This window comes from Rhinoderma darwinii, chromosome 3 (genome assembly GCF_050947455.1).
Source record: "Rhinoderma darwinii isolate aRhiDar2 chromosome 3, aRhiDar2.hap1, whole genome shotgun sequence".
In the NCBI taxonomy this organism is placed as follows: domain Eukaryota; kingdom Metazoa; phylum Chordata; class Amphibia; order Anura; family Rhinodermatidae; genus Rhinoderma; species Rhinoderma darwinii.
The window spans coordinates 256,817,481-256,833,871 of NC_134689.1; the positions used below are offsets into that span (position 1 = coordinate 256,817,481).

At 41.4% G+C, this 16,391-nt stretch overlaps 1 protein-coding gene across 1 annotated transcript in view; it reads right to left on the reverse strand.

Annotated features, from left to right (window-relative positions):
- Positions 1 to 1,288: 1,288 nt before the first annotated feature.
- Positions 1,289 to 16,391, reverse strand: part of LMAN1L (lectin, mannose binding 1 like) — a 101,998-nt gene continuing 86,895 nt past the window's right edge. Inside the window, exon 14 of the mRNA XM_075859426.1 lies at positions 1,289 to 2,080. Within this exon, the coding sequence (XP_075715541.1) occupies positions 2,044 to 2,080 (37 nt within the window). The 3' untranslated portion in view covers positions 1,289 to 2,043. The remainder of the gene's footprint in view (positions 2,081 to 16,391) is intronic.

Here is a 16,391-nt window from a genome sequence, read left to right on the forward strand (position 1 = left end):
TTCTATATAGGCGTAGGCGAGAAAGAAGAAAGCACGGCGCCACATAGTGCAAAATAAATGCTAGTAACAAATTAACCAGCTGCATCCAGATCCAGTCCGGTAAACCATAAAGGTTACCGCAATTGATGAGAAAGATTAAAACAAACTAAAACTAATACACATATAAGCAATTATGTGTATGAGGACCAAAAAAGGAGGCGCTGCTGTAGGTGGGAGATAACGATGATGACCAATAGGTAACGATAAATAAATGGATTTAATAATGATAGGCAGGCAACGCGTTTCAACGTTGGACTAACGTCTTCATCAGGCCAATAATAGCAGGACACAATGGGACCTCTATTTATAGAGGTTAAACATACAAACAGATACCAAAAAATGGAGCAAAAGACCATGAGGTCAAAGCTCACCCATGACGTCACAGTAATACATGGAATTACTCATAATAGAACAGCAGTGTAAAAAAAAACATACCATAAAAGTTAATAAAATCTTAGATAGTCCAATTTTGATAGAAGGGAGAAAAAAATAAATGAAAAAATGAATGGTAAAAAGAGATTAAGATTTAAAAGGTTGTCTACACAGTGGATGTCAGTATCATGCATCAGAACGCCTTACAGCCCCCCCTGTAGGGAATGCCATACAGCCCCCCCTGTAGGGAATGCCATACAGCCCCCCCTGTAGGGAACGCTATACAGCCCCCCCCTGTAGGGAACGCCATACAGCCCCCCCCCCTGTAGGGAACGCCATAGAGCCCCCCCTGTAGGGAACTGACATACGCTCCATGCTTTGCTTATGACGGTCTCCTGGACCTGCAGTGGCAGAATAATCTTCCATATCATCTTCTGTTGTGTGATGTTTCCCCATGGTTGAACTCCACGTATTACATGATGGACAGATTGTGCAAATAATGCACAAATATTGCAGAGCTGTCAATTATTACTTAACGCAGAACCGCAGCAAAGTAGTGAAAGCATTCTGCAACTATGGTTGATTGTGAGAATACCTCCTGAAAGCTGGCCATACACATCAATTGAATATTTGTTTGGCCAATAGCTGGGTGACTAGTCGGCTAAATGTCCCAGCTCCAGAACTCTGATGTGAATGATAATCTCTGTACAGCACTGTGGAACAGGTTGGCGCTATAGAAGCAATAAGAAATAGAAATAAAAAACTCCAAAATGACTGACTATTGTCTTGACTTCCTATCTCCATTTGGAGAAGGATGACCAAATTTACATATAAACAAATTTTCACCATAAACCAAATGTATTTTAATATTATTGGCTTTATAGAATATGTTCCTGGATGAATATATAATTGATATGAAGACCCAGATTTGAGTCTCTGGGCATTTGCCCCATGAACAATTCCCATTTCATAAGAGTACTATGAAGTACAATATATTTGTTTGTTGCTCAAATATGGAGGTTAATGGAGGGATCAGAATGTTGTAACAAATGTTTCCGTTTACACGGCTTTAAATATTTCTACTGAAATGCTAATAGTTATAGTTTTACCAGTTTCAAGCCCATATTAAAAGCATGCAGTAAAGTCATCCAGTTTAGAAAAACCATCTCCAATACAACATACATAGGGAATTCTGAGTTAGTAGAGGGGGTCCCCTGTTCAGGATCCTGATCTCTTGGGTACAAAGAGAATCTTTCACTGTGGAGAACCTATCCTATATTACACGGACAACCCATTTAATTTAATTGGCACTGTGTAATGCAAAAAACTCCCCTGTGTTGGCACTGAAGGGAAATTGAATTGTTACAGCCAGGTTTCCCCACAGATTACAAATGATCACTAGTGGTCAAAGTATTGTCAAGGGACCCTTGTAACAAGTCAAAATTTACTAGAACAGACAACCCCTTTAAGTAACAACAAAGTTCTCAATATGGTGGAGTGGAAGTCTTCCATGACTAGCTACATAATTCTGTTTTGCATGTACGAATCTTGGAAAGGACTGCTCCTGTTTTTGTAGTCTTGTTCCAGGAAGATCTTTTCAGATCTAGATGCTGCATTCATTTATTTCCATCTTCAGTAGAATTTCTTAGTGGCTGATTTTGTTTGGCTTCTAATAAAGAAAAAAAACATTAATAAACAAGATTGTCAAATTTATTCCACAAAACAGATCTCTTTAAACATTAAAGTGAATGTTTATATTTGTACATCTTCTGTATTATCCATAGCATATTACTTACTGATTCTGGGGGGTTCCGACTGCTAGGACCCCCAGCCATCGTTAGAGTGAAAGGGCTGTATCAGTAGTCAACCGCTGCTGCACTTTCACTGATTCTACCTCTTGGACACTCAATGTGTAGGAAACTGCAACAGAGCCCTCACTCACTTCATTCCTGAGGTTGGACCCCCACTAATCATAGTGTTATGGCATAGTCTAGCGATATACCATAACATTACATGATGAGAAAAGTCCTTTAGTGCATAATTAAATGTAAACTTATGGCTCACCTTTATTCAGCAGCATGTATCACTGTATGGGTATGTTCACACAGAGCGTATACGCTGCATAAAAGCACAAAGTATATCCACCCCGATCTCCGCATGGAATTTCCGGCCGAAAAACCGCACCAAATTGTGGTGAAGTCTTTCTGCCAGAATGTCTGCACGTAAAAAGAAAAAAAGTTTCAAACCTACCCGTAGCCATGGCGACATGTCCCTCTGCCATCCTGCAGCCTGGCCTACTGAGATGACGTTTCATCCCATGTGACCTCTGCAGCCTACGACTGCAGCGGTCACATGGTATAAAACGTCATCCCAAGAGGCCAGCCTAGACGAAGTAGCACAGAATTCTGGTTAAGTATAAGATTTTTTTTTTTTTCTGAGTTGCGTTTTTGCAGCAAAATCGCAGCTTTTCTGTTGCAAAAGTCGCAACATCTGCTAATTGTTGCGTGTTTTATGTCCCTGTTGAATTCAATGATGAAAACCTGCAACAAAAAAGCAGTGATTCCGCAAATACAATTGACAGGCTGCGGATTAAAAATACACACCGCAGGTCAATTTCTGAGCATTTTTTCCGCTTATCATTTACGCAGCGTGTGGATGAGATATAGTCAAATCTCATCCACTCTGCTGCTACTGTATTATACTGCGGATGCCTAAATCAGTTGCGGAAAATCGGCAGTATTTACGCTACGTGTGAACACGGCCTATTAAGTAAGTTGTTCAGCATATTCCACGGACTCCTGGAGTGAAGGGATTCTTGTGTTGCTCATCAATTTCCGCGACTGAACACGCCTCCAGGAGCGTGACGCTGAGAGGCGTCGCACATTGCCCAGCAACTCCGTGGCCGGACCCGCCCCTACGAATGTGACGTCGTGATTCAACGTCATCGACGGGTGCCGGAAGTGAGGAGGACCTTTGAATGTAATAGACCACATGCAAGACTTAGGCTGATAGTCCCATACGCTTATCACAGCCCGTCACTACTGGGAGCTAGTTAACAGGTTCCTGGTTGAATCTGCCTATTGTACCTAGATCCCCTGATGAATCCAGCGACATGGCTTGGAGGAAACGCATTGGTACAAAGCGAGAGAGTTAAATGTATAGGGCTTTTTAAGGGATCAGGTTCCTGGTGGGTTCGTCACTGAAGGGATGGGCACCCTATATGGATGAAAGCATAAAGTTAGCGCTCAATAGGGAATTATTGATTCCCCCTCCAGCTGTGACACCATACCGTTGCACTTCCTAGGCGATCTGAAAAAACTGGTAAGACTATTCCTTGTTTTTGCCTAAACATGATGTTTAAACATGTACATGATGTTTAAACATGTACATGTTCCCTTCATTCAGGAATATAATTGCATATGATGTTTAAATAAGGACATTGTAGCTATTGCCTAACTTTTAAAGTGAGAAATCCTCATTTATTTTCCCCACTTGCACTTATGTGTTATTAGGACTATACACTCTTTGGACTATTATATGCATTATCAATGAAAAGTTTAATTTAATAATAAATTTCATTCACCCCCTTAGTACTGTGTTTATATTTGGGGAATTTTGGGTGGTATGTATTACAAACAGACGCATTATTGGTTGTTTCTCACTGTTATGGGATGCCACCTTTGCCAGTCCGTGAAATTTCTGATCTGCTAAATCTTCTCTTTGTCAACTGTTAGGGTCCTTTAACACCGGCCCATTTTGGCTGTAACAATGAGCGCCGATCAACAAGACAGCTCGTCGATCGGCGCTCGTTTGCTCCTTTCACAAAGCGCTATTATCAGTAATGTATGGAAACGAGAGCTCATTACTACGATCGTTCATCCCCATACATTTCTATCATGTCAGCAGCACATCTCCCGGTTTACACAGGAAGATATGCTGCCGACAACGGTAATATTTTAGGATGCATAAACGATACAATCAGCTCATGAACAAGTGTTTCCCTGTTTACACAGGGCAATGATCAGGAACGAGCGTTCTGTTAACGCTTGTTTGCCCGATAATTGCCCTGTGTAAAAGGGCCATTAGTGCGAATATCGTATTTGTGATAGGGTTAGACATCTTAGTTCCAGTAAACTGTAATACAGCATACAAAAACATTTTGGTCAATTGTATGCTACCAATTTTGTAGCAACGGTTAGGGAAAGGGCCTTTCCTGTTCCAGCATGACTGTGCCCCTGTACATAACGCAAGGTTCATAAGGACATGGTTTGATGTGGAGGAACTCTAGTAGTCTGCTCAGAGCCCTGACCTCATCCCCCATCGAACACCTTTGGGATGAATTGGAATGCCAAATATGAGCTCATCAACATCAGTTCCTGACCTCACAAGTGTTCTTTTGGCTAAATGGGCACAAATTCCCATAGATACACTCCTTAAACTTGTGGAAAACCTTCCCAGAAAAGTGGAGGCTATTAAAGACACAAAAGGGGCCCCAACTCCATATTAAACACCCATGGTTTTTGGAATGAGATGTCCAACGAGGTCATATGGATGTGATGTCAGGTGTCCACATACTTTTGGCCACATAGTGTATTTGAATCTACTGGAATTCCAACCAAGGAAATCATTCTTAGCCATCCATATAGTAGTAAAAGTTTATTGCTTTAGTTTATTGCAGCGAATATTAATCATCATACTACAGTAAGGGGCCGTTCACATATGCACAGCGTCCGCTTCAGTTTACCTCCGGTGTGTTGAAGAACAGCTGGTGGCTAACTGATGCTAGAACGGATCCCATAGCTTTCTATGGGATCTGTTCTGGCATAGGGGACATCCGTTGTGGCGCCGTACGGCGCTGGACCTCCCTGGGAGCCGGATCAAAAAATGTTACCTGCAGTGTTTTTGGTTCCGGCTCCCAGGGAGGTCCGGCGCCGTATCTACTTTAATGGTGGCTGGATGTACACCGGGTGCTGCCGCATCCACCTTCCGGCAGCACCCGGCGGGAAGTTGGATGCGAGTGTAAAGGATCTGCCAGGCACAGCGGGGTTAACTCCCAGAACTAATCAGTCAGCACCTGAGAATACATCCCTGAGACTGACTCCTGCTTCCACCATTCAGGCTGGCAGGCTTAGGAGTGGGAGAGCCTATCGTAACCTGGCCAGACTCAGCTAGCTCCCGCCCTCGGTCTATTTAAGCCTGCACTTCCTGTCCCTCGGTGCTTGTTATTGCTTGTGTTTCCCTCCTTGTGGTTTCCTGGCCCAGCTACAGCTCCTGCTATTTTTGATCCTGCTCCATACAGACCCTGGCTTACCGACTACTCTTCTGCTTTTCGTTTTGTACCTCGCACACTCCTGGCTTGACTCGGCTCGTTCACCACTCTGGTTGCTCACGGTGTTGCCGTGGGCAACGGCCCCTTTTCCTTGCTTGTGTTCCTTGTATGTTTGTCGTGTTTGTCGTGCACTTACTGAGCGCAGGGACCGCCGCCCAGTTGTACCCCGTCGCCTAGGGCGGGTCGTTTCAAGTAGGCAGGGACAGAGTGGCGGGTAGATTAGGGCTCACTTGTCCGTCTCCCTACCCCCTGCCATTACAGCGAGCTAGGAGCTGAATCCCCGGTCATAGCATTGCCGGGGATTCCACTCCAGAGCCCCTGAAGACTACCCACCCGTCCCGTATTTAGAGGGACAGTCCCGGATTACAGGCGGTGTCCTGCTGCTCTGTGTGGCGGGGGTATGTCCTGCTGTCAACTGTGTTTGAGTTCTCAGGACGCAGACACAATTGAACTTAATGATGAAGCAGGGAATGATCAGGTGCCTGCTTCAGCATGAGTTCAGAGTGGAGGAGCAGAGTGAGCTCCCCCGCTCGCCAAGAATACCCCGGGCACAGTGCTGTGCTCGGTGAAGCCCTTGACAGGCTAGAGGGAGCTCTGAAGCTCCCTCTAGCAGAGGAATCCCCGGCCAGAGCATTGCCGACGCCGTGGCCGGTGATTCCCTCACGGAGGACCCCTTTACTCAACTGTCCATGTATGGACAGTGACGCCAGTGGCTACTCCTTGAGCGGAATCCCCGTTGCCGACTCTGGCCGGGGATTCCGGCCAGATTATCGGCAACGGGAATTCCACTCAATCAGGCGGGCTGTGTGACATTATCTACAAGGGGTACTGTGGCATTATATACAGGGGGTACAGTGGCATTATATAGAGAGGGCATTGCGGCATTATCTACAGGGGGTTGTGTGGAACTATATACAGGGGGTTACTGCGCTATTGATTCCGTTGAAAAAACGGAAACCTGCCGGAACGGTGACAAACGGAAACCATTAGCAATGTTTACGTCACCATTGAAACCTCCGACGAACCCCTCAACGGAAAGCCAAACAGTTAGGTTTCTTTACTCTTACAATGCAACACTCACAATGTTTTAGGGGCGCGCTTACATCAGGAATTACATCAATTTAAATAAAACAAAATAAAGAGATAATACTTATGAAAACATTGGAGGCTAATGATCCTGTACTCAAGCTTAAATCCCTTGTAAGACCATACGGAATGCAGTTTTGCGCACCACATTGTAAAAACGATATTGGAGAGCTGGAAGGCGGGCAACTATATTATCAGATGGGATGGTAGGCCTCTCTTACCATAAAAAATGGAAAAATTGGGCTTGTTCGACTTGGAAAAAAAACGCCTTAGAGGTGATGTCATTAATATAAATATATATGGGGTCAATACAAAGAACTAGCACATAATTTATTCTACCTAAGCAATTATGTAACTCTATTATTATTTTTATATGTAATTTTTTCTGAGTCTCCATTTTTATCATTTTATATTATGTACCTTATTATCTTGCCCGAGCTGCTGCTCTGGGCTGTGAACAGCCGTTCCAGATATTTGCTTTACAGAATATGGACATAGAAGTCAATGAGTCTTTTGATTAAAGTTTCCTATGGGAGAGTGTTGTGGGCATACTATTGTCAATGGTGTGATCATGTGATATCTGCCTCCAGCTATATAATAAAGGTGTTACCTTTCATTTTAATCCTGCCTGTGGTGATAATGAGATGAACTCTGAACAGAGATCTATACAGAACAAGAAGTGTCAGTCTATTGGGAGAAAACACTATTTGCCTATAAGGCAGCTAACCCTATTTTCCACACTACTAACAGAAGGTATTGAGTTGTTCTACCTTTATTAAAGGCACGTAGCCTACATTCTAAAAACAAACCATGAGCCCAGAAACGCTCATATAGATATAATGGTCAGTCTCTGCCAACAGCAGTTGAATTAATATACTGTCTATACTAGTGGGAAGCGTCTGCAGATCGCTATCCCAGAATTGACTATGAGCGGATATGTTACCCCTTCCTGACATTTGACGTATCCATACGCCAAAGTCGGGTAGGGGAAGAACCCGCTCCATATGATGCCGGTGTCGGCTGTATGTTACAGCCGACACTTCAGTGTAACGAGTGGCATCGCGCTCGAACGCGATTACCGCTCGTCTAACTCGTTAAAGGCTGTGGTCAATACCGACCGCAGCATTTAAATCGTTAGAAAGTGGGGGGCGACACCCTCTAACAGCTCATCGCGCCCCCGCAACGCGATCGCGGGGGGCACGGGCGATGGTTGGTATGGCTGCCTGGGGGCCTAATGAAGGCCCCCAGGTCCGCCATCTTTGTGCACCTATTATGCCCTGCCTCCAGCAGGGCTTAATAGAAGCCTGTCAGAATCACAATATACTGCAATACATTAGTATTGCAGTATATAGTGCAAGCGATCTAACGAGCGCTGGTTGAAGTCCCCTAGGGGGACTAATAAAAAAAGTAAAAATGAGTTGAATAAAGCTGTTTGTTTTTTTTATGTAAAAAAAAAATGAAAAATGAAGTTAAAAAACCCCCCTTTTCCCATTTTCCCCCTAGAGCATAGTAAAAAAATAAAATAAACATAATTGGTATCGCCGCATCCGTAAAAGTCTGAACTATTACAATATATCATTATTTAACCCGCCCAGTGAGCGCCGAAAAAAAATTGTTAACGCCAGAATCTCTATTTTTTGGTCACCTAATCTCCTACAAAAAAAATAAATAAAAAGTGATCAAAATGTCGCCTGTACACCAAAATGGTATTAAAAACTACAGCTTATCCCGCAAAAAATAAGCCCTCATACCACTTAATCGACGAAAAAATAAAAAAGTTATGGCTCTCGGAATTTGGCGACACAAAATACATTTTCTTTTTTACACTTAGGTTTTTACTTGTAAAAGTAGTAAAATATAGAAAGACGATGTATATTTGGTATCGCCGTAATCGTACTGACCCACAGAATAAAGTTAACATGTTGTCTTAATTGCACAGTGAATTCCGTAAAAAACTAAGCGCAAAAAACAATGGAGGAATCAGTTATTTTTTTCATTTTCTACCCCACAAATAAGTTTTTTCCCGTTTCCTAGTACATTATATGGCACAATAAATGGTGCTACGAAAAACTACAACTCGTCCCGCAAAAATCAAGCCCTCATAGGACTAGATAGACGGAAAAAGAAAGAAGTTATGGCTTTTGGAAGGTGGGAGGAAAAAACGAAAATTAAAATCTGAAAAAGGGCTGCGGCGGGAAGGGATTTAAAACATTCAATAAAGCCCCCCCCCCCCCCCCCGGCATGGGATAGAATAGGACTGCTAGAAGAGACCGGCCATTACATCTATATGTGATAATTCTCAGTGTCTAATTGGAGTTAGGCTTATACATAAGATTCCATTGACAGGCACAAAACTAACGTTAACGAATTAACCTGTAACATTAATGTGGGCGTTCTTTACAATATGGTGCCTGTGGACTAGTTTACACTTTTTTATAGGGACTATGCATACTCCTTTTGACTTATTTGGCTGATGAAGTAAAATGCTTACAATGGTACAACACCCTGGATAAGTGTTTAAATATGGTAAAATGATCTCCATTTGTTATGTATTATTCCTCAACATCTGCTTTTAGGTGTTATCATAGGTTTATTCAGACATGTAACAAAAATGAAGGAAAATCTTTCCCAAAAAAAAAACCTTTGGAAAAGCTTCCCTCATCCCTAGGATGGGATCTGATACGGTTTTTGGTTCTGAATATAAAGATTCCACAAGGTCTTAAGTTCATAACTAGGTTGCGGCTGTTATTCGGTGTGAGTTTTGCCCTTTCTTATGCTACTAAACGTGTACGTTGTTCTTCTCATTTGATAAAAGGTGTAATATGGCTAAATCAGTTCCTAATATTTTAGCTTTTAAATATAAAGTAACATTTGTGATTTCATCTTTCTAGCATTCAAGAAGTCTTGATGTCTACTAACTTGTTATTCCAAGACCATCTGTCACATTGTGTCATATGCAGTTCCATGAATACATTACTTGTGTCAAGTGGTTCCGTTCATCGGCTTACTTGTGTTTATTTGAACAGTAGATCTAATCTTGTACTATTTTTTTTTTATTCTCATATAATTCACATCACTTCAATATACAGGTAAAGGGAACCGCACAGCTTAAATTCAGGTCTACAGTATATTTTGACTTTTTCATCATTGGAACATGTCACCCTTTTATTTTTATTTTTTTACACTTAAGATATTACACATATTCCTGACACCTACAATTCTTAGCTCCTGCTAAACTGAAATTTCTCACCAATCTATTTCCTACCGTATTTATCTCAACCTTTCAGTTATAAAATGCTGCCAATAAAAGCTACTCAACCCACAAGGGTGCTCCAGCAACCATTCAGGCTATGTCTTTTTTGCCTTGTCTGAATACTTTTCACAATATTATAGTAACATTGTAGTTGTTCTAGTTACTCTTTAAACCACAAATCTTCATGAGGGGCAATTCGCCATTAAGATCAGCTTCGGTTTTCAGGAGAGCCGCCTTGTGTGCATTGAAGTCAGTGCACGTTGACGGATTTCAATAGGCCCTCTATAATACTTTATCATGCCTGCACATGAAATAAACATTTAAAGGGATTTTCCATCGAAGACATTTATAAATGTCTGATAGATGGGAATCATACCTCTGCAATCTCCACCTGTTGGGAGAATGTGGTCCACTGACCCCCGTTCCGTCAGGCAAGGTGGGAAGCAGCAACCTCATCCAGCTAAAGGCTTAATGGTGAGGTGGCAGCGCATATGTACTTCTCTCTCCATTCAAGTCTATGCGAGTTACAGAAAGCCAAGCAATCTTTCTGTAACTCTCATAGCTAAAATAGAAAGTGCACGTCGACCACTGCCACCATCAGTCTACGACTCGACGCATCCATTTTGCCTAGGAGAGCGAGGGTCAGGAGACCCTAGTTCTCACGATTTGTGGAGGTTCCAAATATGAGCCATCTACCTACCAAACATTTATGGCATATCCTGCGGATAATGGAAAAACCCTTTACGGCCAGTTTGAGATGGCCATGTTAAGGTCACATTTTACCATCTGTGATAGTCACAAGGCCCAGACCTGCCAGCTGTACTGAACTGAACTTGGGTTACCATAAGATTCATAGGGCTTGCAGTCATAACAGAGATGTTAAAATGGGTCCGTATTACTGCAGTATAAAACTGGCCTAACTTGTAGTTCCCCACCAATAACAGATGATGCCACCTCCACAATCATCTTGAAGGGATTGTACAGGATAAGAAAAAACATGGTGGCTTTCATCCAGAAACAGCGTCACACCTGTCCATGGGTTGTGTCTGGTATTGCAGATCAGCTTCATTGAAGTGTATAGGGCTGAACTGCAATACCACTGTCAACCTGTGGACAAGTGTGGCACTGATTTTGGAAGTAAGCAGCAGTGTTTTTCTAATTCTGTACAACCCCTTTAATCTGGGGAACCATCATAAGGTCATTTTGACAAATTATCAGCAAGATTCATTATCAGACAGAAGCTTTAGAATGACTAGAACTCATCTGATAGGGTTAAACTTTATTTTAATCCAGTTTCCTGAGAAACAGATGTATGTATGATGAAAAATACCTGTGTCTAGTACTACACAAGACTTTTAACAGGTAGGTCGGGTCTGAAATTTCACATTTAGGGTAAATCTGAAGGACAAGCCGATGGAACTTGAAAATCAAGTCATTATTTCTAACAGCTAAACAGCATTTCTGATAACATTACATTAGGAATTGCTATTTATGCAAAGTTTACTTTATTTAGTGATAAATGTGCAAAAGGGAAGTAGTTAACATAGACTCTCAAACTAAAATGGTATGGATGATAGGGAGGGAGAAGGAAATGTGCGCTCTCCAGATGGAACCCCTAAATAAAACACCATCTGTGACCAGAATACATTAATGACAGCTCTGGCGGGTGTCTATGTTGAGCAGTCGCTTACTTATCACTTTGTACAGATTGTTTTAGGAATCCAACAAGATGTGCGTTATTGACAGGGCTATACTACAATCTTTCTGGCCAACCGACAGCGTAACAATTCCTGTGCCACATCACAGAATGGTATAGAATGGAACAGTCTGTCATCAGGAGAAAAACATGAGCATGTGGTATAATAAAGAAACATAGCTCTGATCATTATGGCTTATGCTACATGAGGACCTATAGCAGATGGGTGCAGAACTGACTAGAGGCCCAATCTCAGTGTTTAATCCTAAAATTGAGAAAGTCACCACTTTCCCCTAATAGAAAAATAAGTTAAAGAGAAATTAACGTGCATTACAACAGAAATATCACATGCCACATACCAGCACAATATATTTAATATATAATAATAATATATAGGCTACATAGCAGAGTACCCTCCACACAGCCGTACCATAGAACATATTAGAGACCTACACTAGCATCATGCAGTGCACTGGTCCAGTACAACAAACACACTTAACATGTTTTCCACATATCGTAGCAGCCATCTATCATCTGAGCTTTATAGAATTTCTATACCCAAATTTAAAACAAGTATAAGGGCTTTGAGAAACACAAATAAAAGTATAGGTTTACCTTTCATGTATTCCCTCAAGCAGAAAGTCATTGCTAGTGTACAGGCGTTCATTACCATATAGCAATGTTTTACAACTAGGGTTTACTGCAACACTAAGGTTTCTTACAATCTGGTCAGGGGTATCCCAAAACACAGCAGCGAGACCTATCACTATACAGCAGAGATAGCAACTGATTTCACCCTGCTTAAAAATGCTTGGCAAAACAGTAAACACATCTAAACAAGATGAGAGTTCTAGGCAAGAATTATAGAACGCTTTACTCACACCTAGATTATCTTCCTTGAGGTAGGAATGGTCATAGTATTCCCTGGGAATGGAAAAATTGTACAGTAGTTTTAAGTTTGGGAATCACTGCCATAGAGAGCTGTTTATAGCGTGATCCTGGGTTCTATTACAAACATATTGGCGGTAGTACAAATTATTAGGGCATACAAAATATTAAGGGCATACACAAAATATTGTAAAGGGGAGTTCTCACTATTCCCCAAGGGAGAAGCCATACACTTAGACAGATACATACGTGGATGCACAACACATACACTTGCCCCTCACGATCATTGCCCACATAATAAAGCTAACAAAAGTGACAACGATGACTCCATATCAACACCAGCCATACTGCTCTCTATGCTCAAGGGAGGGCATACCTTCCAACTTTCTCATGGAGGAAAGAGGGGTGGCTTATTTTTTAGACTTTGTCTGTGCCCTTAAAACGGATATTATATATATATATATATATATATATATATATATACATACATACACACACATACATACATACATACATACATACACACACACAACCGTTCAAAAGTTTGGGGTCACCCAGACAATTTTGTGTTTTCCATGAAAACTCGCACTTATATTTATCAAATGAGTTGCAAAATGACTAGAAAATATAGTCAAGACATTGACAAGGTTAGAAATAATGATTTTTATTTGAAATAATAATTTTCTCCTTCAAACTTTGCTTTCGTCAAAGAATGCTCCATTTGCAGCAATTACAGCATTGCAGACCTTTGGAATTCTAGCTGTTAATTTGCTGAGGTAATCGGGAGAAATTTCACCCCATGCTTCCAGAAGCCCCTCCCACAAGTTGGATTGGCTTGATGGGCACTTCTTGCGTACCATACGGTCAAGCTGCTCCCACAACAGCTCTATGGGGTTGAGATCTGGTGACTGCGCTGGCCACTCCATTACAGATAGAATACCAGCTGCCTGCTTCTTCCCTAAATAGTTCTTGCATAATTTGGAGGTGTGCTTTGGGTCATTGTCCTGTTGTAGGATGTTGTTGGCTCCATTCAAGCGCTGTCCACAGGGTATGGCATGGCATTGCAAAATGGAGTGATAGTCTTCCTTATTCAAAATCCCTTTTACCTTGTACAAATCTGCCACTTTACCAGCACCAAAGCAACCCCAGACCATTACATTACCTCCACCATGCTTGACAGATGGCGTCAGGCACTCTTCCAGCATCTTTTCAGTTCTGCGTCTCACAAATGTTCTTCTGTGTGATCCAAACACCTCAAACTTCGATTCGTCTGTCCATAACACTTTTTTCCAATCTTCCTCTGTCCAATGTCTGTGTGCTTTTGCCCATATTAATCTTTTCCTTTTATTAGCCAGTCTCAGATATGGCTTTTTCTTTGCCACTCTGCCCTGAAGGCCAGCATTCCGGAGTCATCTCTTCACTGTAGACGTTGACACTGGCGTTTTGCGGGTACTATTTAATGAAGCTGCCAGTTGAGGACCTGTGGGGCGTCTATTTCTCAAACTAGAGACCCTAATGTACTTGTCTTGTTGCTCAGTTGTGCAGCGGGGCCTCCCACTTCTCTTCTACTCTGGTTAGAGCCTGTTTGTGCTGTCCTCTGAAGGGAGTAGTACACACCGTTGTAGGAAATCTTCAGTTTCTTGGCAATTTCTCACATGGAATAGCCTTCATTTCTAAGAACAAGAATAGACTGTCGCATTTCACATGAAAGCTCTCTTTTTCTAGCCATTTTGAGAGTTTAATCGAACCCACAAATATAATGCTCCAGATTCTCAACTAGCTCAAATGAAGGTCAGATTTATAGCTCCTCTAAACAGCAAAACTGTTTACAGCGGTGCTAACATAATTGCACAAGGGTTTTCAAGTGTTTTCTAATCATCCATTAGCCTTCTAACACCATTAGCAAGCACAATGTACCATTAGAACACTGGAGTGATGGTTGCTGGAAATGGGCCTCTATACACCTATGTAGATATTGCATTAAAAACCAGACGTTTACAGATAGAATAGTCATTTATCACATTAACAATGTATAGAGTGTATTTCTGATTAATTTAATGTTATCTTCATTGAAAAAAAACTGTGCTTTTCTTTAAAAAATAAGGAAATTTCTAAGTGACCCTAAACTTTTGATCGGTAGTGTGTGATTTTATATATATATATATATATATATATATATATATATATATATATATCAGACAAAAAATGGCGACAGCACCCTGCGACACTAATGCCACCTAAACCACTAAATATAAATAAATATGCACTAAAGCTAAATCTACTTACAAATAGGGAGGTTCTTAGTGCACATTTTGATCAAAAAGTGTTAGCCCACCTGCCACGACAAGGCGACCTCTGTAAGGTGGGAACCTACGCTGCACATACACCCAGAACTGGGACTAAGCCTACATATATACCTGGGGATGGTAGGATCCAGCATTGAACTGATTAAAATCACCCAGGGCAGAATGGGAGGAGTGCAAGAACAACAAGTGGAGGCAGTCACTAACCCCACATATATGGATCACATAAACACAACAAAAATTGAACAGCACATTCCAACTAAATGATACAAAATGTATGCAGGTGCAAGAACACCTATGACTGCAGAAATACAGCAGACAAAAAATGGCGACAGCACCCTGCGACACTAATGCCACCTAAACCACTAAATATAAATAAATATGCACTAAAGCTAAATCTACTTACAAATAGGGAGGTTCTTATATATATATATATATATATATATATATATATATATATATATATATATATAATAAATGTACATAAAAATATACTGCAATATTACCACACTGTCCCTGGATAAATAGTTAACACATTGTGCAGATTCAAGTGTCATACAGGTGCCAGCATCCATGTAAAGCAATGATAGTAGATAGCACATCCAGTTAGTGTCATACAGTGCCCACATAAAACCATCAATAGTAACATGCTTTGCCAACATAAAACTAAACTGTGCCCGGAGAGTGCCATATTTTTTCAACAAGAAGCCTAACACTGCAGAAATAGACCCAGTGTCCACTCAGTGCTACATACTGTGCCAGCCAAGAGCCAAATGGTGGCCAGAGAGGGTCATACTTTGGTATTGTATGGGCACTGTTTGGCACTATGTAGGCAAACAGTGCACACACAATGCCAAACAGGGCATATCTTCATTGCCAAGATACTAAGTGCATTATAGTGCCCATTTAGTGCCTAAAGTAGGGGCGCCAAAGTTAAACTTATAATTAATAGTGTTTAAAGAGGCTCTGTCACCAGATTATAAATGCCCAGATTATATTTTGAAAAACTATAATTTTTGAGCAAGTTATGAGCAATTTAAGATTTATGCTATTGACTTTCTTAATAGACAACAGGGCGTGTTTTTAATTTTTACCAACTGGGCGTTGTACAGAGGAGTATATGACGCTGACCAATCAGTATCATACACTTCTCATTGTTCCAGCCGAGCTTCTTTCACTGCACAATCACACTGTAACAATGGGCTGGAACAATGAGAAGTGTATGACGCTGATTGGTCAAAAATGATAGTTTTTCAAAATAAAAACCACTGTTATCCACATTACAGCGCCGATCAGATTATGTAGGAGATAGGGCACTTATAATCTGGTGACAAAGCCTCTTTAAAGTCCTACATACAGCCCATCACAAAGCAGATACCACTTACCTGCACAGCAGGAGAGTTATGCTGCCGTCTGCTGGCAGCA